The following is a 20,608-nucleotide window of genomic DNA, read 5'->3' on the forward strand; positions in this document are numbered from 1 at the left end:
TACAAGGAAAAATGCAAAACATATTGCCTTGAGACTTCGAGTGGAGTTGTCCTTCACACCTGCAGTATCTCAATGATTTCAATTTTATGCTTGACAGCTTACTTTCAAGCGGTTTTTGTCTAAACTCTTACGTTTACTGCGCGCTGCAATCTAAATTGCTATTATAGTTACTATAGTAGCACGTCTGATACCATATAAATAATTTGTCAGAATATAAGAGAGCTGGAGAGGATCCTTCAAGCTCTTCGCATTGTAATGAACACTTTCTACGGGTTCAGGATATAATGCTTTGGTAAGTGCCGAGGTGAGGAACAAAACGCCGTTTCGGTTTACAAAATGGGCTTACAAGATATTCTATGGTGGCTACTGTTAGGGTTACCTGATTGACGTTTAACTGTCCTTCTTTCCTCGAATGAAACTTCAGCTTCCGACGTGTCAAACGAACTTCTCTCAGCAGCAGATCGCTCTTCCTTCTCATTAAGGTACTCCGAGAGATCCATAAATGATTCATCAGCAAGGAGAGCTTCGGAGCTTTCGAGCACCTCACGCGTCACGACCTGGTCATGCTCAGAAAGGTGACTCTCTACTGGTAAAGGCATAACAACACCTTCCACCTCAAAAGAAACAGCAGGGGCTGTACTATTTCGTTTGGGTTCTGTGTGAAATGGAGGATTTCCTGAATTCGAAGACACTGAACAATTATGACTGTCGATACTAGCCATTGTTTCTCTCGCCTTAGCGAGCGCCGAATCAGAGATTTGTACCGATTTACCAGCCGCAGTTTGAAAGCCAGAGAAAGTAGACCGACTAGTCGTGCAAGGCTGACCTTTGTCAACCTTCTCTCCAAATGTTTTGTCAGTTAGATTCACTAACTTCGCTGCCTTCTCCAAAGTTTCGCCAGTCTTTTCAGCGCTCAGTCTACTTTCAGGTTGAAACTCAGAAATAAAACCGCTTCTACTCAGTCGTGAAGATACAGCGTTGCTTTTAGTACTCCATTCAAGAGATTTGTCAATCTGCTTCATTATTACCGTACCTTTATCAAGTGCTTCTTTAGAAAGTTCAACACTCCGTCCGCTTGCCGTTTGAAAGCCAGAGAAAACTGTTTTACTCCTTTGACAAGACGGGGTATTGGCCTTGCTTTCTTCAAGAGATTTGTCAATCTGCTGCATTATTGCTGTCCCTTTCTCAAGTGCTTCTTCCGAGAATGTAACTTTTTGTCCACTAGCCGTTTGAAAGCCAGAGAAACTTGTTTTACTCCTTTGACAAGATGTGGGATTGGCCTTGCATTCTTCAAGAGATTTGTGAATCTGCTGCATTATTGCTGTCCCTTTCTCAAGTGCTTCTTTAGAAAATGTAACTTTTTGCCCACTTGCCGTTTGAAAGCCAGAGAAACCTGTATTACTGCTTTGCCAACATGCGGTATTCTCCTTGCTTTCTGCAAGAGATCTGTCAATCTGCTGCATTATTGCTGTGCCTTTCTTAAGTGCTTCTTCCGAGAATGTAACTTTTTGTCCACTTGCCGTTTGAAAGCCAGAGAAACCTGTATTACTGCTTTGCCAACATGCGGTATTCTCCTTGCTTTCTGCAAGAGATCTGTCAATCTGCTGCATTATTGCTGTGCCTTTCTTAAGTGCTTCTTCCGAAAATGTAACTTTTTGCCCACTTGCCGTTTGAAAGCCAGAGAAACCTGTTTTACTTCTTTGCCAAGATGCGTTATCGTCCTTGCTCTCTTCAAGAGATCTGTCAGTCTGCAGCATTATTACTGTGCCCTTCTCAAGTGCTTCTTTAGAAAATGTAACTCTTTGCCTACTTGCCGTTTGAAAGCCAGCAAAACTTGTTTTACCACTTTGACAAGATGTTGTATGGAACTTACTTTCATCAAAAGATTTTTCAATCTCCTGCATAATCATCGCCCCTTTTTTCATCGCCTCTCTTGACATTTTAACGCTGATACCACTGGCGGTTTGGAAGCCCGAAAAACCACCTCTACGCTTTGAATAAGGGGCACAGTTGCCTTTCGTGGGAGATTTTTCTATCTGCTTCATAATCGATACAGCCTTCTGAAGGGCTTCGTTTGACAATGCAACCCTCTTTCCACTTGCAGTTTGAAAGCCAGAAATACTTGTGCCATTTTCTTCCGTAGACAATTCATCATCCATAGCAAATGAAATGGGATGATATGAAGCACTTTTTCTTTTCCCTCCTTCAAGACATGTTTCAGTACCTTGCGTTGTCTTCGCTCTGTTATTCATTGACTCACTGGACAATGTACTGTCTTCCTTTTCGGGAGTTTGGAGGGATCGGTCTATCTGTTGCATTATTTCAACCCCTTTCTGCACTACCTCAGTTGACAGCATTAAGTTCTTCCCAGAGGCTGTTTGAAGAGCAGGAATACTATTATTATTAATATTATTTTCGCTAGCGGAATGAAAGCGACCTACGTTTGAAACCAATGAAGACGTCTCCCTCACGTTATCACAGTGCTCCTCTGACGAGTCTTTCAAACGCATTTCACAAATGTTGTCATCATTCTTGCACTTACCAGCAAATAGAGAATTCTTTTTAGTTTTACCGGCTGTGATTGAAATATTAAGAAACCCACCTGAGCTTTGACGTTCGCTACTCAGATTATTGTCAGTTTCAACAGTTGTACTGTTAATTACGGCTGGCTCTGATATAGGGGCTGACTTAAGGCATTGACTGTTAGAACCGTCACGACCTCCAATGCTTCCTCTCAAAAATTGTGGACCGTTGGAATCAGGAGTAGGGTTTTTTACCTCAGCGACCATTTTAATTCTTTCGTTTTCTTCTGTTATCGTCTTTAAGGAATCTCGCCGTTTTCGCTTGCAGTCATTCAGTAAATCCTCAAGTAGCGAGTCATTATAGTCATCGGTTTGTTTAGTTTTAACCTCGTCAACTTTTTGCAAGTCATAGTTTTCATTTGCACTGGCTGAAGCAGTACAAGAGGCAAAACGTGGAAATTCTTCGCGCTTTCGTTTCTTCACGCCACCCAAAGGGATCCTTGATGCGGTCGCCACAATATTTCCCTCCCCTTTAAAAGGCAATTTCTGGCAATCAAGGAGAGTGCCATTACCGTCCCTCTCTGAGGTCCTTTGTTTGTTTGTAGCTCTGCCATCGCAAAGTTCGCCCCCTTTTCTAGTTGGAACACTGCGGTTTAGATTCAACTCAGTATCGATTTCTAGTAATGTTTTCTTCGCATTTCTGAATGCGGCTTCAGAGACATGGACCTGTTTACCGCTAGCCGTTGAAAAGCCAAGAAACTCCGAAGGTACCGATGATGACGCATGCTTTTTGATGTAAGAATTGATTTCTTCGCCCGCTCCAAATTGCTGCAATTCACGTTCTACGAGTCCATTCCCTCGGTAGCAAGAATGCTCACTGTTTACAAATGGTGTTTCCTCGCTTAATGTGGTGACTGAATGCTCTCTTTCGCTTTCTCTGTTCACAGCCGCCATTCCTCCTGCCTTCGCTTGAGTAAATTCGTTCAGAGAGTCTGACACGCATTTGTCTCTTTCACTACTATGGAAACTTAGATCCCTCTTTCCAATACTAGAACCTGTCTCTTTGCCTTCAATCGAATAGGTAAAATTTATTTCAGGCTTAGGGGATGAGCAACTCAAGACATTCAACCCAACTTTAGCACAATTTGCCTGAGGAGGTGACAATAGAGTTTCTACTGGGAACTGGCTCAGTGCGTCCATATCGAAAAGAACATCATCGGTTTTACTTGTTCCATTACGTTTATAAGCCTCAAAGGTTAACGACGTCTTTGCTTCACTCATGGTCGATTCTGTCTCTTTATCATTGTCTGTACCAGCGTCATCGACAGAAGACACAACGGCGGTATATCTGTCAGGTTCGCAAATCTCGTCAACTTTAAGTTTTTCCGTTACTGTTTTTTCACCGGTAGCACCGTTGCAACAAATTGTTCGAACCTCTGTTCCATCGTTGACTCTTCCCTGAAAGGGTTTCTCTAGTGTAGTTGCCTTATCTTTTCTCGGAGATGACAAGCTGTCAACAGCTACCGCAGTTTCCCTGGCACGCTTCCCTTTGTCTGATTTGGTTATGTGGCTTGAAGTTGGGTACAAGAACCGTTTTGGTCTGCTGGATCGCCTTAACCCAGAAGCTATGCACGAAGAACTTCTGAAAAGTTTACAGGGATCATTTGCGGATGATCGAGGCGTAACGGTCTCAGCAGTCGGATTGATTCGGTTGCTAGACAAGGCTTCACTGACGTGTTCAATTGTACATCCTTTACCTTCAATCCCTTGGTCCATTACTGTTCCCGCTGCAAAATCAGTAGTTTCATTCCTTAGTATTGCTGAGTCACCTCCTGTGGCAATTGGTCGGCTTTCAGGGTGTTCTGTAAGTTCATCTCTTGCAGTCTTGTTAAAGGCAACGTCAGTGTGAAACGAATGGTTGTTGGTGATTGGCGACAGTGAGGACCCTGGGAAGACAATAGAAACTGAAGTCAGAGCTACGTTGGGAGAGATAAATGGAGCGGAACGGCCAAACGTATATCTCCTTTTTGTTTCCATGAAGGACCTCGGTGGCAAATAAGGTCACTTAACGGCCTCCACGCTTCTCTATGGCACGGAGCAGCTCGAATTTTGAGGTGTTCTAATAATATGTCAAACCATAGGGGTCAAAACTTAAATGTAACTTACTGCCGTACACGAAAGTATACATGTAGATTACGTTTTCTCTTCAGAATATGAATGATAAATTCGACTGCAGGTTTTGTTTTTTACTATTATTCAGTTAATTATTACCTATTATTTAATTTATCCTCACTGTTCGCCAGCCTTAACACACTGATAGAAGCCTTTTTAGAGCAAAAAAAGGTATTGCACAATATACCTCGTCCAGAAGATCGCGAATTTCTCTCCTCTCCACCACAAATCTTGTCTGTCTCACGAGCCATAGCTGCTTCAAAAGACCTTGACGGAGATCCAAAAGATAAATCTGAGGTGTCAAGACTGCAGCGTGCCTCTGCTGACCGAGAAGTGACATCACACTCACCCTCGACTTGCTCCTTCAGACAGGACAGGCTGGACGACTCAGCTAACAGGTGCGTGTCACGTGGCAGATTCAAGTCATCATTCATTGCATCAGATCTGGTAGTGTTTGAAATGCTGGGTTTGGGTGTGGATTGGGCGAGAATCGAAAGGGCAGCCCGTGTGGAGGGTGAGAGAAGGCCTTTTGAACATGGCGATTGTAATGGGCGTTGGTTAACAAGTGATCCAGCATCGAAGTCTATGTCAGACCGACAACGTTTTTTCACGAGTGGTGAAGCCACCAAAGACTTATCAGCAAGGTTTTGAGAGATTTCAGGGTCCAGGTGAGTTGACTCGTCTCGACTTGAATACTCAAGCAAGTATTCCTGAATTGTAGATGAGCCATTCGCTACTTTTTCTTTTTGAACCGTACCAAAAAAGTTACCCGCTGCATCGTGAGGATTTAACGACTGGTTGTCTTTAACGGTGGCATCTAAGGACGTCTCCAGTGGTTCTACTGATTGATTTGTGCTGATACTAGAGAAAAGAGCTCGGGCAATACACTGCAAAAAGAAATATCCATTCTATTTCATTCTACGTTTCACTTTTTTCTCTCCTTTATTTATGACCGCTATTTATTCCAGGCCACACCTATGACTGTGTGCTGATGGTGTTTCTTTACATGTAAATATCAACTCCGTTAATATTTACATATAAAGACATATGTGCATATGCAGTACCTAATGTACTGTACAATCGAGGTTTCGAAAACCTCGATTTTAACGCCTCTAAGTATTCTTAACGAAACAGTTTACCCTGGAGTTTCAGGGCAGTCATGTGATTTCTTCAGCAAAAATTACAACACTTGGGTAGGCTTGAGTTTTAAAACCGCCCTTTCCGCTCGAACAAACTTACAAAAGAATATTGGAATTTTAATGGTTTGTCAAATTGCCAGATGGAATTCTGTACTTAAGGTACATGTAGAGTGAGATGGGCTGTCTGCAGGCCTTGGTCTCCTAATAAAAAGAAGTTTTTTTTTTCCTTCAAACATAAAGAGCGAAGCTAGTTTTCTTCCTTCAAACATAAAGGGCAAAATGCATTCTCGAGTGATATCTGATTGGTTATCGGCATCTGATATCAACATTAATACGAGAGAATGATAGGACAGTATGAGTCATGCCAAAGTAATGAGACAGTTGGAGCTGTAATAAGACAGTTACTGGTATTTTTTTCGTCCTCCACGTCTAACATAAAATGATCGAGAGATCTTACATGGGAAAGAATTCCAACATAAGAAAAATATGTTTCAGCTCACCTTAGACGTGGGTTGCCCTTCCTGTGTTGTTGTTTCTTCATCAGCATTTTTTTGACCATCGGGTTCCTCTATAAGTGCAAGTAAAAGGGCGTGATGAGGTTGTGCATTTTGCAAGTTTTTTCTTTCTCCTATAAATGAAAACACCATAATCGTGGAGTGTGGGTTCTCGGGACATAAAACATCCCGAATCATTTATAGGTGTCATTTTGCAAGCTTGCTGAACAGGGTTAAAGGGGCGATCTCACGGATGGATTGTTCATTTTGCTTAAAATACCAACTTCACGTCCTTATTCACTTTGAAACTTGAGAAATCACTTGTGAATAACAAAAACAACTTTGTGTCAAGCAGATATGTCTCCCAAACATTATTTCAGTCATTACAAACGGCAGAAATGAACTTTGCCGGAAAAACTGTTTGGCAAGCAAGTTTTCAAAAACCACAATTGCATTCCGTTTCAATTTTCTTCTACAAGTTTGTCCATCAGTGCCTCCTTTTTTATTTCCTATGTTATTCATACCTTCTTTTAACGTTTGGAGCGGTTATTTTAATGTTTCACTCAATTTGGTGGCAGTTTCCACTGTTTGGATTATGCTTATATTCGTGACACAGCTTCTTTAAAACTGTGAGCGAAAAAAAATTGATTGTACCTTTGAAATGTGCGAGGCGATTTTTAATCTTAGTCCAAATTAAGCTCATGTCAATCACAAGCAGAGAGGTACGAGTTGAAATAATTAAACTTAGATGCCAAAAAGATTTGAGAAATGGAAAATTGGAACGCAATTACTTTTTAACCCTAGACACAACATCATCTTCGGGAAAAGGGGAAAAAAAGGAAATAAAAGGTAATGTCTGAATGCTTGAGTAATTGGACAGAACGCGCCGGAAATATAATAAATTTTTAAAAAACATGTGCTCAGTTATAAACGTTTTCAACAGAGACAACTAAATTAAATACGTGCCGCGTAAAATATCTCAAAGGTACATGTATGGTCGACAAACATGTTCCTAATATACCATTTAACAACGACAACGGCACAATCGTTAAGAACTTTTTTTGTCATCAACTGCAAGAGCAGAACCCGCTAATGAAAACAAACTGCACTTCATAAATTAACGGACTTTTTGCTACAGTTCAACGACCATTTGGGAATCTCTATTGAATATCGGAGGAGATTTTTGATGATAGTCAATTCGGGCCTAATCTTGAACCCAATCCTCCCCAAATGCATGAAAGGAAAACCTTTAAAAAGACAGTAAGCTTAAGCATTAACACTAAGAGCCAAATATCTGGCAAACGAGTTTTTCTTTCTTTTCCTTGTCTCTACATAAAACCTTGAGAACAAGCGAAAATAAGCGAAATAAACGGAAACGTGCAGGAAATCACCTCTCACGAGGACACGAGCTGCGTTTCTGGCAAATTCTCGGCATCGTTCATAATATTGTGTAATCTACTCACTCTACGAACTTTCTCTAATCGAAGAGACTGAGAGAAAATCGTACTTTAAACTAAACTTCGAATATCAATATTGTTTGAATGGTACCGTGCTCTCTTGTGCCCTTATTTGTGCTATGAAAGGTTAAGGTTCGAGCCTCCTGTTAGAGATTCTACCGGATCATGCTTGTTGCCACTGTTGGGAGAGCGTTCACGCAGGCGATCGTATTTCAGAACATCGATGCAGAAGGGGATTTAATAATCACATGAGCCTAATCGAATTCAATGAGTTACGATCACGAGAAGTACAGCATCTGAATCGATTCGGAAACGGCTAATAGAATTTGCATCGGCTCAGTCGTTCTTCACGGCTGGCTCAGCTGGTAATAACGGCTGTTGACCAGCGTTGATTTAGACGCTGAACATCAAATGACTGAGCAGAACCAAATGCAGCAAATTTTTAATGTAGTTTACTGAAATGCGCCTTTCGTTTTTTCTCTTTTTCAGTTTAGTTCGGCTTGTATAAATGTCGGCGACTTAATCAATTCAGCTGGATAAATTAATTTGAGCGGGCCAAAATTTGAATTCGATTCGGCTCATGTGAAGTATGGTGTCTGAACCAGGCGGAAACTGCTTGTTAGCTATTATTTCAGGTTAAGAGAGGCAATTATACCTAAAGAAGCGATTTCTTACATTGTAGGTTAATTCCATATAAAAGATTACACTAATTACGCAATAAGTCCAGCCAAAAGAGTCTAAATAAAGTTCCAATTCTGCAAATATATTTATTTTTTCTTTCTTCAAAGGATATATGTCCGACTAAGTGATGTTTTTTTGGTCGGACAAAAAATGCGGTCGGGCTCGAACAAGGACGCATTATGCGTCTTTAACGAAAAAATGGGCATGGAACATGCGTGATTGGAGGGTGATTACTGATTGCAGCTTTACATTCACTTCTTTAATATTATTTCCTTCGTATCTCCAGGTAGAGTTTGCACGTCTGCGGCAAGGTAATAGTTATCGGTATTAATTCTGTTCAGACTTAATGTCCGACCACGACTATCCTCAGTCATGATTTCGTCATTGGCCAACTGAATTTTAGTCGAACATGTCCGCGATGACCGATTGTTATTTGCAGCTTGGTTCCTCTGAATTTCTGGCCTATTTACTAATGGCTGTGTCAGAATGGATAGAGTTTTAAAATTTATCCATTAAAATAAATTAAAGCTGATGGTTGAGAAGCAGTTATTGGTTGGTGATGTTTCAGTGCTGCACAAGGTTGTTATCACTTAAAAGTCTTCTTAGGATTTCACAACACGACATCTGGCTGTGTCTATGACATTTTGACAGCTGACAATTGAAGGGGGAGATAGGGAAATTTTCAAGCTTAACTCTTTCTAATACCACTTTTTTGCACACGTGGAGCATCTGGTTACGAGCCAACGGGAGGAAATCCTGACAAAAGTTTGGAAAGATGCAGAGGTATCAACCGATTAAATCACTGTCCAATAGACAAAAAAAAGTGTTTAACCCAATTATATTATTCAATTCGTAGAGATGTTATTCAGTCAAGGTCTGACTCCTTCTAAAACTAACAGTGAGGTGTAGGTCAAAAACGTTGTGTAAACCGTTGAGAATCCTCAGTCTTCGGTGAAAATAAAAACGAGAATTAGCGCTTCTTATCGTAAATTAACATTAGGCATGTAATTTCAAAACAGAACTAAATAAAATATGCTTTTCGCCCTGCTCTAGAAAGCCGCTAAAAGCTTCGTCCAAACAACATGAATAATATATGGCACACAACACATAACGGCCTCGGGGTTTTCTTGCAAGAAGCCTTAACATTTACAAATTAAGCCAAGTCCCAAGTTAATTATTGATTGGTCAATAATCTGACAGGAGAAGGAAAAGATAAGCTAATATCCTTTCAGAATTAATAGATGGTAGAAATGTGTCTTTCTCGTTTTCCTCTTAACGCTCATATAACAAAAAAAACACGTTGCTACATCGCCCGTTTTTTTCGTTAACTTCTTTATTATTTATGATCTCTCAGTTGAAAGCGAACTCCCTGAGGACACAAAATACCCCATTTTACCTTAACGTTATTTTAAAGCTCTAGGAAAATAATTATCACAACAGGGGTAAAGTCTGCTACATAACACGTCGATGAGATCTAGAGAAAATGTTAAATTCTTACTTCACTAGTTCGTGCGAAAAACCGCGCTCGCTCTTTGAGGACTTACGGCAATGATAATGAACAAATGGTTCACAAATCACAGATAAGCAAACTAAGCGTAACTGTTCATAGAAGTATTGTCTCCGTACTGTTGGCTATTGATGTTTTTCAAAGTTTAGTCTCCGGTTAATGGCGGGTTGAATTTATATCAGGGATCATTAAAACTTCAAAGCAGACTCGCCTACCCGCAGCTGTTGATGGTGATACGATCTTCAGTGGTGGGGTTGCCATTGAATCCGACCACTCCGCAGGTTCGTCATCTTCACTTCCCGCTAGAAGGCAATAAAGTGAACTTCTCCTCTGGCCCTGGAAAAAGAAATCAAGGGGAACACTTACTTCTTTCTTGCAAGAACGAATTTCCAAGGTAACAGATACTCGAGAATTAACCGAGACAGCGCAATGACTTGTCACTTACACTCCTGCCGCGTTCGTATATGAACCTTCTTCCTTTTTTTTTTTTACTATTTCTTCCCGCTGCAAAACTTGCGCTTTTAATGTAAGCTAGCTCAGTGTAAAGCGGTTGTCATCGAGGTAAGTCTTTGCCAATAAAAAAGCAATATTAGTGACCACTGAAAAGCGGAGACGTTATGCATAAACAGAGCATAAAAATGACCATTACAGATCGATACAGCAACTGAAGATTATGTAAAAATACATTGACTTCAGTCAAACGGGACAAAAGTGTAATAACCACAAGTCTCTTTAAAGAGTCATACAGCATTCATTTTTCATTTATTCCTAGTAGCAAATGAGAAGAAATCCAAAAAAAAATGTCACAAAATAATTGAAATGCAGGAAAATATTAAATTGTGTCACTGATTTTTTTATATATAATATCATTATTATTACTACCGATAACATTTTCCTCCACGCGAGTTTTAATTATAACAAATTATTCTCACAGTCCCCTCGAAAACAAATAAATAAGAATAAACCTTAAAAATTCGACCGCAGTCTTAGCGCGGAATGTAAGCACCACCAAAGGTGAAATGGCGCGAATGCCTATTTAGGACTTCATAATAATTATTGCTTCCTTTAAAAGTAGACGCAAAAACATGCAAAATGATTTGCCCGACTTAGTATTTTCAGTTGGTAAGATTTCACCTTAAATTTCGTTTTACCACAATCGCAGCGTTCAAGACTGGCAGAAAGAACGTCTATACAGGTAATTGGCGTGATAAGAACGTAACAAGAAGCTTAAAATATATACGATATGTACACATTTTCATGCACGCCGAGAATAAAGGATCAAATCTTTTAATTACCACTTAAAAAAAGAATTCGGGATACAGATATCTATGTAATAATGTTTATTATCCCGATCTCACGGTGCTAATTCCGTGGGATGCCTGTGGCACTCCCACGGTAAAAATCCGGTTCGCAACGTAATTTTTAGGGAGTTATTATAACTCCAAAAATGGAGTAAAAATTTTAGGTACAGGATAACCCCTTTTTTGGGGTTATTTTAACTCCTAATTTAACTCCGAATTTGGGGTCATTTTTACTCCTGAAAAAGAGTTCTTTTTACTCCCACTCTGGAGTTAAAATTACTCCGAAATGGGGTTATTTGTACTCCTTACATGGGTTGTTTTTACTCTTTTTGGAGTTAATTTAACTCTGAAAGTGGAGTAAAAATTTTAGGTACAGGATAACTCCGCTTTTGGGGTTATTTTAACTCCTCAATATCTGGGGTCACTTTTACTCCTGAAAAAAGAGTTCTTTAAACTCCTTTTTGGAGTTAAAGTAACTCCACGAAAAATAACTCCACTGTAAGGAGTTAAATTAGCCCCACTAGAGGAGTTATTATAACTCCCTGAAAATTACAGTGCGGTTGTACCCAAAATTGCAAAGCCAGCCAATAGGATTGCGTAAAATCTTTATCGATTATCTCTTCTTCCAAGCCGACCAATCAGATTGTACAAAATCTGTATCGATTTTTTAATCGATTTGCTTCATCTGAAGAACGTTGAAATCAGAACGCTCCTTGCCAAATTTGTCGCGCTTGAGTTTTCCCACTCGTGGTTTAGGATGGCTTGTTAACCAGCAAAATCCTTCGGGATACTGGCAAGTCACGAAAGGCGACCTAAGCCAAATTATTTCCTCCTTCATGATTCTTTTTTGTTTAGGTCTAGCTTTTTCATAAGGTTTTAGTAGCGTCTGGTTGCGGGCCGTGATTTCCGATAGATTTTTCTATTCGGCGTTCGCCAGTTTTTTCCGAGCACAGCTGGAGTTCAGTTTTTTTCTTTCCTTATCGAAAATACCTTGACGATGGGAGGTTAAATCGCGTAAATTTCAACTCGTACCCTTGACAATTGACGTTGAAATCGCGAAAATATTGTCCTCGTCGATCGACGAACTCGCTTTCGGCATGGATGGGACACGGATCAGGACATGAGGAAACTTATTATATCTTGGAATCAGGGATAATCATTGGAACTATGTTAACTTTGAGACCTTGGAAACACATGGCAACTAATTTTTAACCGTATCAAGAGCATCTTGGAATATTAAATTTTCATCTTGGATTCAAACATTGGAACTTTATCGAACTTTGTAACCCTGGGTTCGACCCTGGGTAAAGCAAGCGGATGTTTTGTTTTGTTTTGTTCCATTAACCTAGATAGAACGCCATTATGCTTCCATAGACCAACGCATCCCACGGAAACGACTTTAGGCGTCTCGTGCTTAAAAACATCCGATGTATCTGAAAACCAATACTCGCACTTTTGGAAGAATAACACGTGTCCTGACAAGCGTACGTGTGTTGAAAATGACAAGTTTTGTGTTTTCGCTACTCTGCTTCTTGTTGTTTATTTGTTTGTTTTTGTTTTGGTGTTTACAAGTGAAACTATCATACAATATGAAAAAATATTTAGAGACGATGTTATTGTTCTGTCTGTACCAACACCACTGTCACTCAACTTTCAATTTTCCTTCAATAACAAATGAAAAAATGGACAGAATTTATTTCAAAAGGCTATAAGTAGCAGCGAAACTTTTTGGAAAACGCTCTCCGCCATCATTGCATAACAATGATTAAAATGTATACACCGTAATTTTTAGGGAGTTATCATAGCTCTAAAAATGGAGTAAAAATTTTAGGTACAGGATAACCCCTTTTTGGGGTTTATTTTAACTCCTAATTTAACTCCGAATTTGGGTCATTTTTACTCCTAGTCTGGAGTTAAAATAACTCCGAAATGGGGTTACTTTTACTCCTTACATGGGTTGTTTTTACTCTTTTTGGAGTTAATTTAACTCTGAAAGTGGAGTAAAAATTTTAGGTACAGGATAAATCCTTTTTTGGGGTTGTTTTAACTCCTCAATATCTGGGGTCACTTTTACTCCTGTAAAAGAGCTCTTTAAACTCCTTTTTGGAGTTAAAATAACTCCCCAAAAAATAACTCCACTCTAAGGAGTTAAATTAGCCCCACTAGAGCAGTTATTATAATTCCTTGAAAATTACTGTGTACCATCTTAAAACTCTCAATGGGCGCAATTTTCCAGAAACGTATAACGAGCCGAACTTTCCATGCGTCAGAGATGAAACAGGTAATACAACGGAAGCTTCTGTAATTGCAGAGTGGACTCCCACGGGAGGCAGAAGTGTCCATAACTGGAGCTGGTCGCTCTGAACCCTTTGAGGATTCTTTTAGGAATTTGTAGAGAGAATTTGATAAAAGGTCAGGCCTCGGTTGTTCAAAGGCTGGATAGCGCTATCCACCGAATAAATCTCTATCCAGTGGATAGAGCAATAGGCCATTTACACTAAGAGGCATGTGATATCGTTTTTATGAAAATGAAAGTTATATGATTTTGCCTTCGAAAAACGATTAGTGGGTCATATCTTAAACAAAATAATGGTGATTTGGTTTTTCAAACCCGTACCATTTTCTTTTAATTAATAAGTTCGTAAATGGTCACGTGACCAAAATGTGATTTTTAAAATTATGAATTACCTCTTTCTGAACACAAATTTTGCACTTAAACTTCAATGAAACTGTTGAAAAGATGATGTGATGACGTTTACAGCACATCTGAGCGTCACTAAGAAACGTTGAACAAGATAGAAGCAAGAAGTAGTTTTGCCAACATGGCGGCCAATACAAATCATACTACTTTGCTGAAAAATCAAAGTGCCATAAAAAATCTCCCTTAAATGCGTTTCCTCTCAAATTTCGAGTGTAAGATCATTTTTGTGTGCTCTAACAATTTTTGGCATCAGCAAGATTCCAACTCATTGTTTAAGGGAAGCATTGGTCACGTGACCTCTTAGTGCAAGTGGCCTATTGGTTTCCCCAATTCTTGCATGTATCCGCTGGATAGTACATGTAATTGATCCAGTCAATAGCGCTATCCGACTTTTCAACAACCAGGGCCTGGGGATTTTCCCTTAAGTTATCATCCTGTTAATTCTAGCAACCTTTTCTCTGGGTTATGCATTGGGAGAAAAGTGTTGTTGGTCACATGATCCTCACTCATAAACAACAATTAATAATTAATTCAGTGTACAAGGTTCTTTTTTAAACAGTAGTCACTGTTAAGTGTAGCAAATCAAATTATGGCAATTTAGGGAATCTGCTTTTTAGAGAGGAAACACTAAATAAACTTGGATATTTCAAAGGAAGAGGGGCAAAGTAGAGAGATTATAGGACTATGATCAATAATAATATATGATATTGTAGCTAATAATTATTATTAGAACCTTTTTCAGTTAACAAAAAAAGAAGTTGTCCTACATGTACACAGGGTTTTATACTGAACATAAAATAATAAAATAAAAAAATAATGTCCTTTGTTTACCCCAGCAGAATTTACAGCACTAATGCTAGTGGGGCGTGAAAATGCCTGAAACAGATTTAATAATTTAAATTAAACTAAACAGGTTTAAGAATTCCACCTACCGGTACATGTAGCCAGAGGTAAACCAGCTGGCTATTTACAAACATGACGGAGGATTTGAACTCAAGACTACTGTGAACAAATCCAGCTAATGGTCAGGGCGGGACTTGAACTCACGGCCTCTGAATTGCAAGTCAAACGCTCTAACTACTCAACCACACTGCCTCATGGTGACTCATACAGGAATGTCACTAAGATTTTAAGACGGAATCCACCAGGAAATTGAGTAATTTTAATTTTCAGTAGACAAAAATCTTGTACATGTACCAGAATAATTTATAGCATATTGCATTTTTTTTAAATATTTTTCAAGGGCTATAGATGTACTTAGTTATCTGTAATAACACCAAAGAAAATTTCTTATGGGAGCCCGAGAAAATAAATGTCAAATCATTTATCTTATACACGAAATTTTCAGAATTTTACCTGTGTTTTCACAATTCTTGTGAAGTTTGACATTTAGTTTCTTGGGCTCCCATAAGAAACTGTCTTTGGTGTTATTACAGATAACTCATCATATCTATAGCCCTTGAAAAGTCTAAAAAAGAAAGCTATATTCTTTAAATTATTCTGGTACAAAGGTTTTGTCCTCTGAAAATTAAAATTACTCAATTATTTCCTGATGGATTTTGTCTTAAGTTGCCACGTAAATACAACAAGTACATGTAGGCAAGGAATAAAACAGCTAGGGATTCCTTTTAGTGCTATGTTTCCTCTATTTTCCTATGAACGAGGCCGGCGGCCACATTCATAGTAGCCTAGGAAAATCCCTGGCCCTGCTTTTTAATGAAAGCCCTGCTCATATGAGGCCACTCATAGTCCATGACTGAGCAAAAACCATAATCATTTTACCATTATTTCTGCTAACAAGTCAGGGGTCTTTGTTCTTCCTTTAGACCAGTCACAGCCACTAGAGTGTCTAGAAAGAGTGTCAAGAGGGCTTGCTGGACTTCCATGAACCAACTCTGTGTCTTCATCACACGTAAGTTGTGAATGTGTTCTTACATTACACTTTAAGCCTTTCAAAAAAACAAAATGAATACAGTTTAAACCATTGTTTGACCTAATACTTGTAAGGTGATTCCTTAGTAAAAGAACCTAACATAGATTGTAGATCAAACTTGGTACACTGATGTAACAAGTCAGGAAGATGATAACAGAGCAATAAGAAGTGGGGGTCACCGTGCTCGTTTTCACGTCACAATGCTGACAAATACAGCTATTCAGGACCCTTTGTCTAGTTTCGCGCGCACCCCAAAACTAGACAAAAAGGAGAGATTTTTTCAATGATGCATGCGGTAACGCACAGAATTTGACTTAAATGTATTGCTTATCCGCTTACGTTCCAGAAAAATGCCTTTTAATGCCCTAGTTTTTACTTTACACTCCAAAGTAGAATTAAATTGGATACATGCTATTCGACCCGTGATAGCTCAATCCGTACAATTTAGTAAAATTGCCAAAAACTGAACATAGATTTGTGACAATTTTTTTCTCTTTGAAAGGAAGAACTGTCCTTATTTAACAATATCATGGAATAAAAAATTGGGGTCACCGTACTCGTTTTCCCGGTAGAGCTGCAGAAAGTGCGCACCAAACGCATTTTCTCCCATTTTTGAGACAGGACTGGGGCGAATTTCAAAATGACACATATGTGAAATGGGAAAGAAAGTACTAAAAAATCCGTTTTTACAGAATTTACATCGAGATAGCTCGTTTAGGACACAATGTGATATAAAAAGCGTTTAAATGAAAATCAAAGTGAGAAAGCAAAAGTTTAACCTCCACTATCGAGGTTCTCCATGAGGAAGTCGAACTCAGCAACACGCGTACTGCAAATTCCCAGCACATTGAGTCTCACCTCGGCAAGAATTAAACAACCGCAAGCAAAAATTCCAGTAGCGTTTCTCTTCAGTCGACTTCATTTTAATAGGGTTACTTCAAATATGCTCTTTTTTACTATGGCCATCTTGTTATGCGCAGTAAGAGATGCGCAATGCAAAACCAGTGAATCACCTTAAATATACTTTCCAGAGTCAATGCTCAAGATATGCAGTATGACATGTACTACACATCTACATCTTTTTTAACATTCCAAAGCATTTAGTTTGTCACATTTACAAATTGCCAGTTTCCCCTCAAAAATTTAAACGTAAAGGAGTAGAGTGTAAATTAGTAATTCATCTTATGATTCAAAGACAACAAGATGAGGGAAAACCTGGATTTTCACTGGTCACCCAAAAAGGCCAGAAGAGCATAACCTCCATAATCAATAATAATACACATCTGTTAATTTCAATTTTGCATTAATTAATACACTTTAAATTGTGCATAAGAAGCTTTGAACAAGGCACTCACTTAAGACTGGGGTAAGATGAACAGATTCATCTTGAGAGAACAAAGATGGAGTCACTGAAGCCTTGTTGCTATATCTGGATGTCATAGGAGTCTTGAACTCGTTACATTTGACAGGACTGGGGCTTGCACAATAGACATCGCAATCCTCTTGTGAAGATTTCAGTGTCTCTAATGGTTCATCAAGAAAGTCTGCTGGTGTTAGATTCTGATCACTCAATAAACTTTCACTGATCTCACCAAGCCCTGAAAGAAATAATAACAAATGAATACAGTTTGATCCTCATGAGCAACCATTTCTCAAACAGTACACCACCTACATGTATATAGTAAAAGAGTTTTCCCAGTTGAAGTTGGAAGGAATCATTTCTCCACTTTTTGGAGCAACCCATGAATATCTCCCATCCCAAGCTACCACTTGGCACATGGCATGATAACCTACCACTAAGGTCAAAATTAAATTCAGGTTATGATTGATTTTTTGTTTTTACTCTGGTTTGATTCTCAATTTCCTTTGTCTTCTAGCCCTAATTCAAGAAAACAGTGTAATTAGGGCTAACAGACAAAGGGAATTGAGAACCAACCTACAGCTGTACAATTGGCCACAAAATTAGTCGAGACACTGCCCTAAAAGAGCTTTCTGACTCTTTACTGACTTCCAGAGAGGAAAATAAAGCTTTTCTTCCCAAGCTACCTATAGAAAACAACAAACACCACAACTTTGAATGAAGGGGAGGGGGAGGGGTGTGATTCTTTTGCTCTCTGTAGTTACTCTCTGCACCCTAATTGAGTACAATGTCTCAACTATTTTGTTGCTGACTGTAGGTTAAAAAATTTCAACCTGAATTAAATTTTGACCTGTACATACCACCCTCATGAGAGACCACAGCCTTGTTCCCAGAGACAGGTGTCTTGTGTCAGTAGAGGGTTAAAAAAACTCTGAATAAGGCATGTTCACAAAAAAGAAAAAAACCTATGTGAGAACTTCTGTGCACAAATAGGAAGCATATAACAAAACTTTTTACCGAAAATAATGCTTCAGACTTCAGCTTTGATTAAAGAACACAGTTCTATTCTATAATGCAGTTTTCTACGTCTTTAGTTGATTTATCAAACACTCAATCTTTGTTTGGGTTCTTACAGTACACAATATTAAATTATAACCCTACAATGTAGATGAAAAAAACAATGATCGTGGGAAGTTGATCTTACACTATCTTTCTATGAGGTTCAAAGTAAATGCCGAGAACGTCATTGTAGTTGCCAGACATTCTAAAATCTAACTTTGGCACTTTTAAGAATGCTTGTAGGTCAAACAGCCTCTACTTAAATGTGATCTGTTCTCCCAGAGGTAGTAGATGGTTAACAGGGGAAATTGGAGGTGCTAGTATTAATGTTCTGGAAACAATTAATGTACAGCTACATATATTGCATTAAATAACGCCAGGTTCACCCGGGGCAATTACATGTTCACATAGAATTCTTTGCAATTCAGTGATAAAAGCTTCTCAAACTCGTTAATAAGTGATAAAGACAATGCAAAGGAAATTAATGTTCAATTAGTCTTAGAAAATCAGATGAAAAACTGCTTATTTTTGCATCCTTAATTTCTCCATCTAAAATCATTTTGTTTGAGGAGTAATATCAAGTATTCGACACACTGTTTCATCACCAGATGAAACACCTCGAAGTTCGTAAAAATTAACCTGCTGCACATCCTATTTTCAACTCTCTTCTGAGTGTTTTATCTGTTGATGAAACACTACGTCACATGCTTGATATTATTACATGAAACTACTGCAGGGTAGAGTAAAAAAATTGTCATTTTCTTTAGCAGAGTGAATTCTTAAATGGTGATGAATGAAAACATAGATTTGAAAGAATTATTGAAATGTAAACTTTTGAAGCTCTATAGGGGTCCAGTGTACATGTAGGTCACTTATTTTCATAGAATATACCATTTCAAATGAAAAATTTTTCAGGGGAACAAAAATTCTCATGCTATAACATGTTGACAATAAGGGTAAATTTGCAAATAAAGAATGAATTTCAAAATTACATAAGCATCTGAGAACTATCTTAACAAGAACAATCTCGTTCTCATTGAGAATAATATTTGAAGAATGATGCAATAATAATGGAGTCTACATTTTCTACTACGAAGTATTTCCTTTCTTTTACCTGGATACAACATCAAGATATACATGTATCACCATGTACACAAACGCGACCACAATTAGCTAAAATAAAACCCGTCTCACGGAAGCTCATGGTTCAAAATTCTGTTCGATTGTCGCCAAGTTTTAAGGTTACAATACTACACAAAATTAAAACCAATGGCGGATGCAGGATGACAAGTTTTAGCATTTGCATATTAAACATAGCTGTCAGTTTATAAGGACTTGTCGACACAGTTTAAAAAGGCAGTTTTGCAGCTTTCGGAGATCCCTTAGATAGAGAACACCTTTAAGATATGCAGAAACAGTGGCCCTAAATCTCTTCCAGCAGTGTAGGAAACTTTCGTGTGGAGCAAGTTCGACATATAAAACAAAGATACGAACCTCCAAGACATTTCTTTTCCAACAAATCTAGCCAAAAATGCTTGGTAACACAGCTTTTATCGATAAATGATGTTTTTGCTGGCTGTAAGGACTGTTTAGGACATTTCTCGGCATAAGTCAGCTGAATAAATGGTTCCATTCTTCAACCACCAGCCGCCATCTTGAGCTTCCCGCCAGTTCAGGTGTAAACTAGTTCCAGACTTCTCACGGGAAGGCACAGGTATCCCAAGTTCAAGCAGCAAGAATTGCTCTTATATTATCCATCATATTTGTATCGGTTTGTAGTTATTTGTTGTTGTTGTCGTTTTAATTTTTATTTTATTCTATTTTTTGCGGAGCCAAAAACGGAAACAATGGTTTGATCCTTTTAGATGCTTTGCGCCTCATATAAATTCAATGGTTTTTCCTTTTTGTTTTAAAAGAGGGTGTGAATGGGGTTAACCGACTAGCGACAAAGGGCGAAAAATATTACTGACTACCGACAAAACGAGTAAAAAATACCGACTACCGACAGGAAAAATATTAATCGACTACCGACATGGGCTGACATAATCAATATTTGTTTCAGAAAAAAGAGCATTTTTCATTTTTTCTAGCCGTTAGGAAGTAATCTCTTTAAATTTATGACTCATCAGATGGTCTAACAGAAAGAACTTCCTCTTTTGTTGATACGGGTACATTACTACAACTAATATCATAATCACAGACGACTGTATAAATTTTATTAAAACGACAAAGGTGATAAAACTGAACGTTTTTTATTTCTGTCCGAGAAATGCTTAGATTAA

At 38.6% G+C, this 20,608-nt stretch overlaps 1 protein-coding gene across 1 annotated transcript in view; it reads right to left on the minus strand.

The window, feature by feature from the left end:
- Positions 1–20,521, minus strand: part of LOC140948837 (uncharacterized) — a 36,802-nt gene extending 16,281 nt beyond the window's left edge. The window contains exons 1-7 of the mRNA XM_073398110.1: positions 19,821–20,521; positions 17,263–17,505; positions 15,757–15,923; positions 10,188–10,308; positions 6,334–6,461; positions 4,882–5,581; positions 380–4,468 (exon numbers count right to left, since the gene is read on the minus strand). Coding sequence (XP_073254211.1) covers positions 380–4,468; positions 4,882–5,581; positions 6,334–6,461; positions 10,188–10,308; positions 15,757–15,923; positions 17,263–17,505; positions 19,821–19,959 — 5,587 coding nt within the window. The 5' untranslated portion in view covers positions 19,960–20,521. The remainder of the gene's footprint in view (positions 1–379; positions 4,469–4,881; positions 5,582–6,333; positions 6,462–10,187; positions 10,309–15,756; positions 15,924–17,262; positions 17,506–19,820) is intronic.
- Between the last annotated feature and the right edge of the window lie 87 nt (positions 20,522–20,608).

Source organism: Porites lutea, chromosome 9 (genome assembly GCF_958299795.1).
Source record: "Porites lutea chromosome 9, jaPorLute2.1, whole genome shotgun sequence".
Taxonomy (NCBI): domain Eukaryota; kingdom Metazoa; phylum Cnidaria; class Anthozoa; order Scleractinia; family Poritidae; genus Porites; species Porites lutea.